At 40.9% G+C, this 17,500-nt stretch overlaps 1 protein-coding gene across 1 annotated transcript in view; it reads left to right on the forward strand.

Moving 5' to 3' along the window:
* The window catches only part of LOC132764905 (arylacetamide deacetylase-like 4), a 34,291-nt gene that overhangs the window by 3,070 nt on the left and 13,721 nt on the right, over positions 1–17,500 (forward strand). Inside the window, exon 2 of the mRNA XM_067472858.1 lies at positions 15,213–15,432. Coding sequence (XP_067328959.1) covers positions 15,213–15,432 — 220 coding nt within the window. The remainder of the gene's footprint in view (positions 1–15,212; positions 15,433–17,500) is intronic.

The raw sequence follows: 17,500 nt of genomic DNA on the forward strand, positions 1-17,500 counted from the left end.
TACAGAGGTTCTCAACCTGGGGGTCGCGACCCCCTGAGGGGTCATTGGGCCATTTTTAGGGGGTCGCGAAACTGCCTTGGTTGGCCCCACAATTACAATTAGGAAGTAGCGATAATAATAATTTTATGGTTGGGAGTCACCACAACGTGAGGTGCTGGTCTAGTAGGACTTTTGGTGGTTGTCCTTAGACTCACAAGGTTGGCTCAGATGGTTGTGATGTCCACGTGTGTATGTATGTAGATAGTAGGCCTGTGGAAAGCTTCCGAGGTCCGTGTCGTAATCCGAAGATTTGTACGACTCGTTAATACAAATCTCTTAATTACGAATCGGAACAGGACTCCTCTGAAGCACAACAGAATGGAATGGAAGACAGGGAAATGTTTCAGAGAGTTTCGTAATGATTTGTTGTTTCGGAGTGTTTCGAGATATAGTTGTTTTTAAACAGTTTTTAATTGAACAATTCCTATCATTCATTCATATATATATATATGATAGATAGATAGATAGATAGATAGATAGATAGATAGATAGATAGATAGATAGATAGATAGATCGATTGATTGATTGATCAATAGATAGGGTGGGTGGGTGGACAAATAAGATAGATAGATAGATAGATAGATAGATAGATAGATAGATAGATAGGGTAGGTGGACGGATACACAGACAGACAGATATGGTAGGTGGATAGATAGATAGATAGATAGATAGATAGATAGATAGGGTAGGTGGACGGATACACAGACAGACAGATATGGTAGGTGGATAGATAGATAGATAGATAGATAGATAGATAGATAGGGTAGGTGGAAGGATACACAGACAGACAGATAGATAGGGTAGGTGGATAGATAGATAGATAGATAGATAGATAGATAGATAGATAGATAGGGTAGGTGGAAGGATACACAGACAGACAGATAGATAGGGTAGGTGGATAGATAGATAGATAGATAGATAGATAGATAGATAGATAGGGTAGGTGGACGGATACACAGACAGACAGATATGGTAGGTGGATAGATAGATAGATAGATAGATAGATAGATAGATAGATAGGGTAGGTGGAAGGATACACAGACAGACAGATAGATAGGGTAGGTGGATAGATAGATAGATAGATAGATAGATAGATAGATAGATAGATCATGTGTCTAGTACAGAGGTTCTCAACCTGGGGGTCGCGACCCCCTGAGGGGTCATTGGGCCATTTTTAGGGGGTCGCGAAACTGCCTTGGTTGGCCCCACAATTACAATTAGGAAGTAGCGATAATAATAATTTTATGGTTGGGAGTCACCACAACGTGAGGTGCTGGTCTAGTAGGACTTTTGGTGGTTGTCCTTAGACTCACAAGGTTGGCTCAGATGGTTGTGATGTCCACGTGTGTATGTATGTAGATAGTAGGCCTGTGGAAAGCTTCCGAGGTCCGTGTCGTAATCCGAAGATTTGTACGACTCGTTAATACAAATCTCTTAATTACGAATCGGAACAGGACTCCTCTGAAGCACAACAGAATGGAATGGAAGACAGGGAAATGTTTCAGAGAGTTTCGTAATGATTTGTTGTTTCGGAGTGTTTCGAGATATAGTTGTTTTTAAACAGTTTTTAATTGAACAATTCCTATCATTCATTCATATATATATATATGATAGATAGATAGATAGATAGATAGATAGATAGATAGATAGATAGATAGATAGATAGATAGATCGATTGATTGATTGATCAATAGATAGGGTGGGTGGGTGGACAAATAAGATAGATAGATAGATAGATAGATAGATAGATAGATAGATAGGGTAGGTGGACGGATACACAGACAGACAGATATGGTAGGTGGATAGATAGATAGATAGATAGATAGATAGATAGATAGGGTAGGTGGACGGATACACAGACAGACAGATATGGTAGGTGGATAGATAGATAGATAGATAGATAGATAGATAGATAGATAGATAGGGTAGGTGGAAGGATACACAGACAGACAGATAGATAGGGTAGGTGGATAGATAGATAGATAGATAGATAGATAGATAGATAGATAGGGTAGGTGGAAGGATACACAGACAGACAGATAGATAGGGTAGGTGGATAGATAGATAGATAGATAGATAGATAGATAGATAGATAGGGTAGGTGGACGGATACACAGACAGACAGATATGGTAGGTGGATAGATAGATAGATAGATAGATAGATAGATAGATAGATAGATAGATAGGGTAGGTGGAAGGATACACAGACAGACAGATAGATAGGGTAGGTGGATAGATAGATAGATAGATAGATAGATAGATAGATAGATAGATAGATAGATCATGTGTCTAGTACAGAGGTTCTCAACCTGGGGGTCGCGACCCCCTGAGGGGTCATTGGGCCATTTTTAGGGGGTCGCGAAACTGCCTTGGTTGGCCCCACAATTACAATTAGGAAGTAGCGATAATAATAATTTTATGGTTGGGAGTCACCACAACGTGAGGTGCTGGTCTAGTAGGACTTTTGGTGGTTGTCCTTAGACTCACAAGGTTGGCTCAGATGGTTGTGATGTCCACGTGTGTATGTATGTAGATAGTAGGCCTGTGGAAAGCTTCCGAGGTCCGTGTCGTAATCCGAAGATTTGTACGACTCGTTAATACAAATCTCTTAATTACGAATCGGAACAGGACTCCTCTGAAGCACAACAGAATGGAATGGAAGACAGGGAAATGTTTCAGAGAGTTTCGTAATGATTTGTTGTTTCGGAGTGTTTCGAGATATAGTTGTTTTTAAACAGTTTTTAATTGAACAATTCCTATCATTCATTCATATATATATATATGATAGATAGATAGATAGATAGATAGATAGATAGATAGATAGATAGATAGATAGATAGATCGATTGATTGATTGATCAATAGATAGGGTGGGTGGGTGGACAAATAAGATAGATAGATAGATAGATAGATAGATAGATAGATAGATAGATAGGGTAGGTGGACGGATACACAGACAGACAGATATGGTAGGTGGATAGATAGATAGATAGATAGATAGATAGATAGATAGATAGGGTAGGTGGACGGATACACAGACAGACAGATATGGTAGGTGGATAGATAGATAGATAGATAGATAGATAGATAGATAGGGTAGGTGGAAGGATACACAGACAGACAGATAGATAGGGTAGGTGGATAGATAGATAGATAGATAGATAGATAGATAGATAGATAGATAGGGTAGGTGGAAGGATACACAGACAGACAGATAGATAGGGTAGGTGGATAGATAGATAGATAGATAGATAGATAGATAGATAGATAGGGTAGGTGGACGGATACACAGACAGACAGATATGGTAGGTGGATAGATAGATAGATAGATAGATAGATAGATAGATAGATAGGGTAGGTGGAAGGATACACAGACAGACAGATAGATAGGGTAGGTGGATAGATAGATAGATAGATAGATAGATAGATAGATAGATAGATCATGTGTCTAGTACAGAGGTTCTCAACCTGGGGGTCGCGACCCCCTGAGGGGTCATTGGGCCATTTTTAGGGGGTCGCGAAACTGCCTTGGTTGGCCCCACAATTACAATTAGGAAGTAGCGATAATAATAATTTTATGGTTGGGAGTCACCACAACGTGAGGTGCTGGTCTAGTAGGACTTTTGGTGGTTGTCCTTAGACTCACAAGGTTGGCTCAGATGGTTGTGATGTCCACGTGTGTATGTATGTAGATAGTAGGCCTGTGGAAAGCTTCCGAGGTCCGTGTCGTAATCCGAAGATTTGTACGACTCGTTAATACAAATCTCTTAATTACGAATCGGAACAGGACTCCTCTGAAGCACAACAGAATGGAATGGAAGACAGGGAAATGTTTCAGAGAGTTTCGTAATGATTTGTTGTTTCGGAGTGTTTCGAGATATAGTTGTTTTTAAACAGTTTTTAATTGAACAATTCCTATCATTCATTCATATATATATATATGATAGATAGATAGATAGATAGATAGATAGATAGATAGATAGATAGATCGATTGATTGATTGATCAATAGATAGGGTGGGTGGGTGGACAAATAAGATAGATAGATAGATAGATAGATAGATAGATAGATAGATAGATAGATAGGGTAGGTGGACGGATACACAGACAGACAGATATGGTAGGTGGATAGATAGATAGATAGATAGATAGATAGATAGATAGATAGGGTAGGTGGACGGATACACAGACAGACAGATATGGTAGGTGGATAGATAGATAGATAGATAGATAGATAGATAGATAGATAGATAGGGTAGGTGGAAGGATACACAGACAGACAGATAGATAGGGTAGGTGGATAGATAGATAGATAGATAGATAGATAGATAGATAGATAGATAGGGTAGGTGGAAGGATACACAGACAGACAGATAGATAGGGTAGGTGGATAGATAGATAGATAGATAGATAGATAGATAGATAGATAGGGTAGGTGGACGGATACACAGACAGACAGATATGGTAGGTGGATAGATAGATAGATAGATAGATAGATAGATAGATAGATAGATAGATAGATAGGGTAGGTGGAAGGATACACAGACAGACAGATAGATAGGGTAGGTGGATAGATAGATAGATAGATAGATAGATAGATAGATAGATAGATAGATAGATCATGTGTCTAGTACAGAGGTTCTCAACCTGGGGGTCGCGACCCCCTGAGGGGTCATTGGGCCATTTTTAGGGGGTCGCGAAACTGCCTTGGTTGGCCCCACAATTACAATTAGGAAGTAGCGATAATAATAATTTTATGGTTGGGAGTCACCACAACGTGAGGTGCTGGTCTAGTAGGACTTTTGGTGGTTGTCCTTAGACTCACAAGGTTGGCTCAGATGGTTGTGATGTCCACGTGTGTATGTATGTAGATAGTAGGCCTGTGGAAAGCTTCCGAGGTCCGTGTCGTAATCCGAAGATTTGTACGACTCGTTAATACAAATCTCTTAATTACGAATCGGAACAGGACTCCTCTGAAGCACAACAGAATGGAATGGAAGACAGGGAAATGTTTCAGAGAGTTTCGTAATGATTTGTTGTTTCGGAGTGTTTCGAGATATAGTTGTTTTTAAACAGTTTTTAATTGAACAATTCCTATCATTCATTCATATATATATATATGATAGATAGATAGATAGATAGATAGATAGATAGATAGATAGATCGATTGATTGATTGATCAATAGATAGGGTGGGTGGGTGGACAAATAAGATAGATAGATAGATAGATAGATAGATAGATAGATAGATAGATAGATAGGGTAGGTGGACAGATACACAGACAGACAGACAGACAGACAGACAGACAGATAGGGTAGATAGATAGATAGATAGATAGATAGATAGATAGATAGATAGATAGGGTAGGTGGACGGATACACAGACAGAGAGACGGACAGATAGATAGGGTAGGTGGATAGATAGTTAGATAGTTAGATAGATAGATAGATAGATAGATAGATAGATAGATGGATAGGATAGGTGGATAGATAGGATAGGTGGATAGATAGATAGATAGATAGATAGATAGATAGATAGATAGATAGATCGATTGATTGATCAATAGATAGGGTGGGTGGGTGGACAAATAAGATAGATAGATAGATAGATAGATAGATAGATAGATAGATAGGGTAGGTGGACAGATACACAGACAGACAGACAGACAGACAGATAGGGTAGATAGATAGATAGATAGATAGATAGATAGATAGATAGATAGATAGATAGGGTAGGTGGACGGATACACAGACAGAGAGACGGACAGATAGATAGGGTAGGTGGATAGATAGTTAGATAGTTAGATAGATAGATAGATAGATAGATAGATAGATAGGATAGGTGGATAGATAGATAGATAGATAGATAGATAGATAGGGTAGGTGGACGGATACACAGACAGAGAGACGGACAGATAGATAGGGTAGGTGGATAGATAGTTAGATAGTTAGATAGATAGATAGATAGATAGATAGATAGATAGATAGATAGATAGGATAGGTGGATAGATAGATAGATAGATAGATAGATAGATAGATAGATAGGGTAGGTAGACGGATACACAGACAGACAGACAGACAGACAGACAGACAGACAGACAGATAGATAGATAGATAGATAGATAGATAGATAGATAGATAGTTTAGATGGACGGATACACAGACAGACAGACAGATAGGGTAGGTGGATAGATAGATAGATAGATGATAGATAGATAGATAGATAGATAGATAGATAGATAGATAGATAGATAGGGTAGGTGGACGGATACACAGACAGATAGACAGATAGATAGAGTAGATGGATAGATAGACAGATAGGGTAGGTGGATAGATAGATAGATAGATAGATAGATAGATAGATAGATGATAGATAGATAGATAGATAGATAGATAGATAGATAGATAGGGTAGGTGGACGGATACACAAACAGACAGATAGATAAATAGAGTAGGTGGACAGACAGACAGACAGACAGACAGACAGATAGATAAATAGGGTAGGTGGATAGATAGATAGATAGATAGATAGATAGATAGGGTAGGTGGATAGATAGTTAAGGTAGATGGACAGATACACAGACAGACAGATAGACAGATAGGGTAGGTGGGCAGATAGATAGATAGATAGATAGATAGATAGATAGATAGATAGATAGGGTAGGTGGATAGATAGAGTAGGTGGAGGGATAGAGATAGATAGATAGATAGATAGATAGATAGATAGATAGGAAGGATAAGATATATAGGATGGATGGATGGATGAATAGAGAGAGAAAGAGAGAAAATGATGAATGGATGGATGGATAGAAAAGATAGGATGGATTGATAGAGATAGAGATGATGGATGGATAGATAGAGATAGATAGATAAGATAGACATGATGGATAGAGAGGATTGATGGATGAATGGATGGATAGATAGATGGATGAATTGGATAAATAGGTAAATAGATATAGATAGATTGATAGATAGATAAATGGATGGATTGGATAAGTAGGTAAATAGATGATAGATAGATAGATAGATAGATAGGGTCATTGTGCTGATCGGACAGATGGATGGATGGATATCCATCCATCCATCCATCCATCTGTCCGATCAGCACAATGACCCTATCTATCTATCTATCTATCTATCTATCTATCTATTTATCTATCTATTTACCTACTTATCCAATCCAAATAAATAGATAGATGGACTGATGGATTGGATAGGTAGGTAAATAGATGGAATTGAACCAAATATGACACACAGAACTCCCACGACGAACAGAGGCGGTGGTCTCTCTCTCCCCTGCTGAAGAAACCAGACTTAGATCCCTCGGTTCCCTCCAGTTACCGCCCAGTTTCGAATCTCTCGTTCCTGGGCAAGGGGATGGAGAGGGCAGCAGCGGAGCAGTTGCAGCCATTCCTAGACGACACAGCCGGACGAGATCCCTTCCAGTCCGGCTTCCGTGTGGGGTCTCCATCACGGATCACCTTCGATGCCAGCTTGACCAGGGCGGGTCAGCACTGCTTGTGCTATTGGATCTCACAGCAGCATTTGACATAGTCGACCACCATCTTTGGACCAACCGCCTTGCTGTTACTGGAGTCAGGGGGAGAGCTTTGAATTCACAACCGTGGACAGCGAGTGGAGAGGGGAGGGCTGGTCTCTGAGAGGTGTCCCCCCCCTCTCTCTCTCTTGTGGGGTTCCTCCTCAGGGGGCCATTCTCTCCCCTCTGGTGTTTAACATCTCTATGCGACCACTTGCTCAACTGGTTCGAGGTTTTGGGCTGGAGTGTGACCAGTACGCCGATGACACTCAGCTGGTGCTGAAGATGGAAGGCCGACCGGACTCTGTACCCGAGGCCGTGACTGGATGGCTGCGTGCCAGCAGGTTGAGGGTGAATCCAGCAAAGATGGAGATCCGATGGCTGGGTCAACCGGGCAGTGGGGACATCCAGCTGCCTACCCGGGATGGCGAGGCGTTACGCCCGTCATCATTGGTCAAGAGTCTGGGAGTCCTTTTGGACCCTCTGCTGAGGATGGAGGCCCAGGTCTCCGCCGTGAGCAGAACCGCCTTCTTTCACCTGCGGCAGGCTAGATGGCTGTCCAAGGACAACCTCGCTACGGTGATCCAGGCCATGGTCATCTCAAGACTGGACTACTGTAACGCCCTCTTCATTGGCCTTCCTCTGTCGCTGATCTGGAAGCTCAAGTTGCTACAAAATGCAGCTGATTGGCTTCTTGCGGCAATTCCGATGAGATGCCACATCACCCCAATCTTACCAATTGAGCCCCGGATCACTTTCAAAGGGATGGGACTCACCTTGAAGGCCTTGCATGGTCTGGGGCCAATGTACCTGAGGGACCGCCTCACCCCCTCCCAACCCCAGAGATCCCTCCGCTCTGAGGACCAAGATCTATTGGAAATTCCCAGTGTCAAGACCTTGCGTTGAGGGTGAATCCAGCAAAGACGGAGATTAGGGCTGGGCGGTTTCGTTCGTTAATTTCATAATTCGTTATTAATTCGTTATTTTTTTGATAACGAAGCGATATTGAACCATTCAGGAGCAACTAAAAAACGAAACGAATTTTTCCAATTCGTTTCGTAATTGTTTCGAAATTGTTTCAAAATTGTTTCGTTATCATTTCGTTATTATTTCCGTATGTCTGGTGCAAGTTTTATAGTTGTTGTTTGTTTTATCAGTGATAAAAAAATATAAATATCACACCAACAGTCAACCACAGAGGGAGAGGGAAGCTTCAGACGTTCCCCCTGTCCCATTTGGAGATATTTTTAGCGTATTGCGCAATCGCGTCCGCCATTAACGAATCAATTCGAAATTTACGAAATTTCGTAAATAACGAATTTTTTTAAAGAAAAACTCAGAATTCTTTTAAAAAATGAAACGCAATGGACCCCCTAAAAATGAAACGAGTTTAGAAACAAATTTTTCCGTTGTTACCCAGCCCTACCAGAGATCCCTCCGTTCTGAGGACCACGATCTTTTGGAAATTCCCAGTGTCAAGACCTTGCGTTGAGGGTGAATCCAGCAAAGACGGAGATCCTATGGCTGGGTCGACCGGGCAGTGGGGACATCCAGCTGCCTACCCTGGATGGCGAAGCGCTACGCCCACAACAAAAATACTAGGGCTGGGCGGTTTCGTTTCGTAATTTCGTAATTCGTTAAAAATTCATTATTTTTTTTGGTTACGAAGTGATAACGAACCATTCAGGAGCATCTAAAAAAAGGAAACGAATTTTTCAATTCGTTTCGTATTCGTTTCGTATTCGTTTCGAAATCGTTTCGTTATTATTTCCGCATGTCTGGGGCAAGTTTTATAGCTGTTGTTTGTTTAATCAGTGAAAAAAAAAATATAAATATCACACCAACAGTCAACAACAGAGGGAGAGGGAAGCTTCAGAAGTTCCCCCTGTCCCATTTGGAGATATTTTTAGCGTATTGTGCAATCGCGTCTGCCATTAACGAATCAATTCGAAATTTACGAAATTTCGTAAATAACGATTTTTTTAAAAGAAAAATTCAGAATTCTTTATAAAAACGAAACGCAATGGACCCCCTAAAAATGAAACGAGTTTAGAAACAAATTTTTCCGTTGTTACCCAGCCCTACCAGAGATCCCTCCATTCTGAGGACCACGATCTTTTGGAAATTCCCAGTGTCAAGACCTTGCTTTGAGGGTGAATCCAGCAAAGACGGAGATCCTATGGCTGGGTCGACCGGGCAGTGGGGACATCCAGCTGCCTACCCTGGATGGCGAGGCGCTACGCCCACAACAAAAATACTAGGGCTGGGCGGTTTCGTTTCATAATTTTGTAATTCGTTAAAAATTCGTTATTTTTTTTGGTTACGAAGTGATAACGAACCATTCAGGAGCATCTAAAAAAAGGAAACGAATTTTTCAATTCGTTTCGTATTCGTTTCGTATTCGTTTCGAAATCGTTTCGTTATTATTTCCGCATGTCTGGGGTAAGTTTTATAGCTGTTGTTTGTTTAATCAGTGAAAAAAAATATAAATATCACACCAACAGTCAACAACAGAGGGAGAGGGAAGCTTCAGAAGTTCCCCCTGTCCCATTTGGAGGTTTTTTAGCGTATTGAGCTCCGCCATTAACGAATCGATTCGTATTTGTTTCGTATTCGTTTCGTATTGATTCGTAATTTTACGAAATTTCGTAAATATTGAACTTTTTTAAAGAAAAATTTCGGAATTCTTTTAAATATCGAAACGCAAAAAACCCCAAAAAACGAATCGAGTTTAGAAACAAATTTTTCTGTGGTTGCCCAGCCCTAAAAAATACTACTTGTATAACATAAACAATAATATAATTCAACAACAGTATATAAACATGCTGCAGTGTTAACCTCACAGCGACAACAAACAATATGGTGCAAATCTTTAGTACAGTGGTATCTTCTTATAAGTAGCTTGTGGATCATCCACGACCAGTTTCGGCCTACCTCAGACCTTCCTCTGATGGACTGAAATTAATGTACAAATCAATGTTTTACTCCAGTAGCATACATATAGAACATCTGTATCATTACATATCATAAGTTACAACACATTTAAGTACTTACAAAGTTATACACTTGAACAAATTCTCCTCAGGGAATACAGATATTTTTGAGTCAGTGGTATCTACTAGGGCTGGGTAACCACGGAAAAATTTGTTTCTAAACTCGATTCATTTCCAGGGGGCACTAGTGTTTCCAAATTCTAAATACTTCCGAAATTTTGAGATTTCAAAATTTCGTTATTTACGAAATTTCGTTAATTTCGAATCGATTCGTTAATGGCGGACGCGTTTGCGCAATATGCTAAAAAAACCTCCAAATGGGACAGGGGGAACTTCGGAAGCTTCCCTCTCCCTCTGTTGTTGACTGTTGGTGTGATATTATATATTTTTTTCACTGATAAAACAAACAACAACTATAAAACTTGCACCAGACATGCGAAAATAATTACGAAATAATGACGAAACAATAACGAAAGAAATTGAAAAAATTGTTTCGAATCTAACTTACTCCTCACACTATTCCTGCATGGCTCAATATCGGATCGTAAGCTAATTTAAATACGGATTAATAACGAATTACGAAATTAACGAACGAAACCGCCCAGCCCTAGTATCTACATCTACATCAAAGGAACGAAATGTGGCTATGAGAGTTTGAAAATTACTATGTTGAAAATGATTATATTGTAGAAGTGCTTAATATTCAAGTATTTTACACATTAAGAAATTAGTAAAGTCTTCACACTTGTTATTACATCAATATTTGTTGAACATATCCATTAAATAATAAATAATAATAAGTTACAACACATTTGAATACTTACAAAATTATACACTTGAGAGTTTGTTCTCCGCAGGAGTTACAGATTTTTGGCTCAGTGGTATCTATTAGGGCTGTCCAACCACGGAAAAATTTGTTTCTAAACTCGATTCGTTTTTAGGGTTTTTTTTGCGTTTCTTTATTTAAAAGAATTCCGAAAATTTTCTTTTAAAAAGTTCGATATTTACGAAATTTCGGAAATTACAAAACAATTTCGAAACAATAACGAATCGATTCGTTAATGGCGGACGCGATTGCGCAATACGCTAAAAACCCCTCCAAATGGGACTGGGGGAACTTCTGAAGCTTCCCTCTCCCTCTGTTGTTGACTGTTGGTGTGATAATTTATTTTTTATCACTGATAAAACAAACAACAACCTTAAAACTTGCACCAGACATACGGAAATAATAACGAAATAATAACGAAACAATTTCGAAACAATTTCAAAACGAATTGGAAAAATTCGTTTCGTTTTTTAGTTGCTCCTGAATGGTTCAATATCGCTTTGTTATAAAAAAAAACGAATTAATAACGAATTACGAAATTAACGAACGAAACCGCCCAGCCCTAGTATCTACATCAAGGAACGAAATGTGGCTATGAGAGTTTGAAAATTACTATGTTGAAAATGATTATTTTGTAGAAATATTAAAGTATTTTACACATTAAGAGGGCACTACGCCCGTCCTCGTTGGTCAAGAGTCTGGGAGTCCTTTTGGACCCTCTTTCTGCTGAGGATGGAGGCCCTGGTCTCTCTCCGCCGTGAGCAGAACCGCCTTCTTTCTTTCCCCTGCGGCAGGCTAGACAGCTGCCCCCCTCCTTGTCCAGGGACGACCTGGCTACGGTGATCCAGGCTACGGTCATCTCAAGGCTGGACTATTGTAACGCCCTCTACATTGGCCTTCCTCTGTCAGTGATCCGGAAGCTCAAGTTGGTACAAAACGCAGCTGCTCGGCTTCTTGCGGGAATTCCAATGAGATGCCACTTAACACCAATCTTACCAATTGAGCACCGGATCACTTTCAAAGGGATGGGACTCACCTTGAAGGCCTTGCATGGTCTGGGGCCGATGGACCTGAGGGACCGCCTCACCCCCTACCAACCCCAGAGATCCCTCCGTTCTGAGGACCAAGATCTCTTGGAAATTCCCAGTGTCAAGACCTTGTGTTTAACAGCAACCAGACGCAGAGCCTTCACAGCAGTGGCACCATCACTCTGGAATACTCTGCCACCTGAAATCCGTGCCTTACGGGACCTATCAGCTTTCCGCAGGGCATGGAAGACATATCTGTTTCGACAGGCCTTTGATCTCTGATATTGTTGTTTTTAAATTGTTTTTAAATTGTGTTAGATTTTCGCCTGTTCTTGTAAGCCGCTCCGAGCCCCAGGGGAGTGGCCGCATGTATGTTCAAATAATAAATAAATAATCACATTATAATAGGAGGAAAAAGGACCTTCAGAAAGTCCTCTTCCTCCTGGCCCAGTTCCTTTCAAGCCTTTCCATTAAGGACATTCACCAAAATCTCCCCCATGTGCCCCTGTCTGACCGCAAGAGGAAAACCCGGATTAAGTCTTATCTCAGATCAACCACGACACAATAGACAGGTTTCGCTTGAAGGCCATTTAGGACTCGCTGAGCCACCGGACATTTCCTGAGTTCCATAATCCATTCAAGAATGCATTGTATTCCTTTGTCCCACCTTCCTCCCTCCTGATTTGTCGACGCGCCAAGGCGGCAGAAGCCCTGTGATTGGCCCAGGCACTTGAGAGGCAGACGAGCCTCCTCCCAGTTGTTGAGGCAACAGCCAATCACCTTCAAGCCAGGCCGGGGGGGGGGGGGGGGGCAGGGGGGGAGATTCAAACCCCACACTCTGTTTTTTCTATAAAAATCGCATTTGTTTGTGTACGTGTCTGCTTAGCTTGGCGAATGATCTTTGATATTGCTGTTTTTAATTTTTTTAAAAATTGTGTTCGGTTTTAACCATTCTTGTAAGCTGCTCCGAGCCCCAGGGGAGTGGCGGCATATACGTTTGCATAATAAATAAATAAATAAATAAATAAAGCATCCCAGAAGCCCCTAAATATGGCTTATTGTCCCCCTCAGGATAAGCGAGACTCTACTGTATTGTTAACCCTTTATCCGGAAGCCCTCATTCGTCATCCCAAACGCAGCCAAATCTGTAGGGTTTGGTAAGCATGCCTTATAATCAGGGGCGGCTCAACCATTACGCGAAGTAAGCCTTCGCGGTAGAGTTGATGTTGCCCAGGAGCGCTCTTGAGGCGCTCTTGGGGGAAAATAGACCTTGACATATGCAAGTTGTAGTTACTGGGATGTAGAGTTCACCTACAATCAAAGAGCATTCTGAACACCACCAAGGATGGAATTGGCTTGCATCCCCAGGGGCGGCGAACCCATTACGCAAAGTAAGCCTTCGCGGTAGAGTTGATGTTGCCCAGGGTGCGCTCTTGAGGTGCTCTTGGGGGAAAATAGACCTTGACATATGCGAATTGTAGTTACGGGGATGTATAGCTCACCTGCAATCAAAGAGCTGCTGAACTCCACCAATGATGGAATTGGCTTGCATCCCCAGGGGCGGCGAACCCATTACGCAAAGTAAGCCTTCGCAGTAGAGTTGATGTTGCCCAGGGTGCGCTCTTGAGGTGCTCTTGGGGGAAAATAGACTTTTGACATATGTGAGTTGTAGTTACGGGGATGTATAGTTCACCTACAATCAAAGAGCATTCTGAACTCCACCAATGATGGAATTGGCTTGCATCCCCAGGGGCGGCGAACCCATTACGCAAAGTAAGCCATCGCGGTAGAGTTGGTGTTGCCCAGGATGGATCTGGATCAAACTTGGCACGAATACTCAATATGCCCAAATATGAGTCCAAATAGAGTTTGGGGGAAAATAGACCTTGACATATGCGAGTTGTATTTACTGGGATGTATAGTTCACCTACAATCAAAGAGCATGCTGAACTCCACCAATGATGGAATTGGCTTGCATCCCCAGGGGCGGCGAACCCATTACGCAAAGTAAGCCATCGCGGTAGAGTTGGTGTTGCCCAGGATGGATCTGGATCAAACTTGGCACGAATACTCAATATGCCCAAATATGAGTCCAAATAGAGTTTGGGGGAAATAGACCTTGACATATGTGAGTTGTAGTTACTGGGATGTATAGCTCACCTGCAATCAAAGAGCATTCTGAACTCCACCAATGATGGAATTTGTCAGGATTAATTTAGTTATATATGTGTTTTTCAATGTGCTTCTATGTATTGCCAAGATGGATGCCACTGTGAATTGAGAATGCCGTGCAGAAATGTTTATACTTTGAAGCTGTGATTAAGTGAACTTGAAAAAGTAAGATAAGGTTTGTTCTTGCTGAGAACAGAAGGGAGTTGCCAGTCTCAGCAAGAGAAGATAAGCAGATGTGAAGAGGCTTTCGGTTTTGACTAGTTCCTGAATTGTAGCTCGCTGTAGTAAGACGTGTCTGATGTATGTGCTTAGTAAACTTAGTTTCTTTTGTAACTCAAAGCCCGCAGAGTCCTTATTTTGCAACTCAGTATCTGCTTGATCTAGCATTCCTTCTGTTGGGGATTGCCAATCTCTGACAGAATTGAACCAAATAGGGCACACAGAACTCCTACGACAAACAGAAAATATATATCAGTGATTGGTGGGGGGGGGGGCAAAATACTGTTTGCTTACCCTTGAAAATTACCTAGGGCCGCCCCTGGGTCTGGTAGGCATGCCTTGGGACCTCAGAACACACAAAGCTTCAATACATAAATTTTCTCCCCTTCTTTTGTTCCTAGGGAACGGTTTTGGAGAAGCTGCGGCTGTACAAGTTTCTGAGCCTTTTACGAATCGTAACAGACGGCATCCCGCCTTTTGGGAAGGATCCGGCGCTTCTCATCCAGAACCAAAAATTTGACGGCGTGACGGTACGGACCTATCAGCCGAAAGCGGAGTCGGCCGTGAAAAGGAAAGGATTCCTCTTCTTCCACGGAGGGGCCGGGACGTACGGAAGTGTTGGTAAGAAGAACCATGTTGCAATACGTTACGTGACATGATTTTTGTTCCTGGGTTCCCAATGCCATTTCCTATCTCATTTTTGTGTCAGTAAAATAAGATTAATAATAGGTACATGAGTACATAAAAACATTCTCCTGTTCGAATGCTACGTTGTGTCCAAATTTTGAAGCAATCAGTGAAGAATTTTGGGAGTTTTGACGTCATGCACAAATGAACATTTACATTTCTATTTATGTTCGTTTGTGCATTACCTAAAAAATCCCAAAATACTTCACTGATTGCTTCAAAATTTGGACACAATGTAGCATTCGAACAGGAGAATGTTTTTATGTACTCACATACCTATTATTATATAGATGTCACACCTGTGACAAGTAAAAACATGCTTGGCATCATAAAAAATACGAGCTAAGAGGGCGATATATAAATATAGTCAATAAAATAATAATAATAATAATAATAATAATAATAATTCGAAAACTTCCAAAACTTTGCACATTTTGCCATTGTTTTCCAATGACTCTCTCAAATGTCAACAAACATGACATATTTATGGCACAAAAAGGAAGTTTCTGGAGCAGAACAACTACTTTCAAAATACAGACCGTACAACGAAATGCGAAATGATACTTTCAAACAAGGAACATTTTCACATTTTGCTATATAATGTCACAAAGGACGGGGTGAGCTCCCATTGACAGCCCCAGTCAAAACGAAAGTCTCTTCACATCTGCTTATCTCTTCTTGCTGAGACCGGTTCCTCCCTTCTGTTCCCAGCAAGAGCAAACCTTTTCTTACTTCTCTCAAGGTCACATAATCACAGCTTCATGGTATGAACATTCTGCACAACATTTCTAATACACAGTGGAATCCATCTTGGAAATACATACATTTAAAACACATACATAACTAAATTAATCCTGACATAATAACAGGTCAAATAATAATAATAATAGTAATAATAATAATAGATACATCACACAGTCCCAGACGCTCGGGAAGTGTTCGACTTGTGATTTTGTGATACGAAATCCAGCATATATATCTCGTTTTTATGTCAGTAAAATAAGATTAATAATAGGTACATGAGTACATAAAAACATTCTCCTGTTCGAATGCTACGTTGTGTCCAAATTTTGAAGCAATCAGTGAAGTATTTTGGGAGTTTTGACGTCATGCACAAATGAACATTTACATTTCTATTTATGTTCGTTTGTACATGACCTAAAAACTCCCAAAATACTTCACCGATTGCTTCGAAATTTGGACACAATGTAGCATTCGAACAGGAGAATGTTTTTATGTATTCACATACAGATTATTATATAGATGTCACACCTGTGACAGGTAAAAACATGCTTGGCATCAAAACCAGCGCCATCTGCTGGATGTCCAAGCAACAGATTGCAAAGTGACCTTGTCAGGGCCGGAGCTGCCATTAGGGAGCAGAACCGGAAGAAGAAGAGTGGGAAAAGGGTGGTGGGGCAGGTAGGGAAATCCAGGCCGGAGAGAGGGGCAGGTCATGGACTTAAGAGGGGGAGGGAAGGAGGCAGGCACGGAGGTAGGCCCAGCCCAAGCCCTGGCTTCCATAGCCTCATGTCCTGCCCGGGACCACCTCATGCCCGCTCCTCTCAAAAGGAAGGAAGGATTAAATGGAAGGAAGGGAGAGATAGATAGGAAGGAAGTAAAGGAAAGGGTTTTCCCACAAATTTTCCACTGCTCATTATTGTTATTATTATCATTATTATATACATTAGGGCTGGGCGGTTTCGTTTCGTTAATTCGTAATTCGTTAATAATTCGTTAATTTTTCCAATTACAAAACGATAACGAACCATTCTGGAGCAATCATTAAAAAAACCGAATTTTTAAACGCGTTTTGTAAATGCTTCGTATTTCATTATTGTATTCGTTTCGTTATTGTTTTGAGGTCGTTTCGTTATTATTTCCGCATGTCTGGGCAAGTTTTTTGTTTAATTAGTGAAAAAAAATTATAATATCACACCAACAGTCAAGAACAGAGGGAGAGGGAAGCTTCAGAAGGTTTTGGAGGTTTTTTAGCGTATTT

Source organism: Anolis sagrei, chromosome 13 (genome assembly GCF_037176765.1).
Source record: "Anolis sagrei isolate rAnoSag1 chromosome 13, rAnoSag1.mat, whole genome shotgun sequence".
Lineage (NCBI taxonomy): Eukaryota > Metazoa > Chordata > Lepidosauria > Squamata > Dactyloidae > Anolis > Anolis sagrei.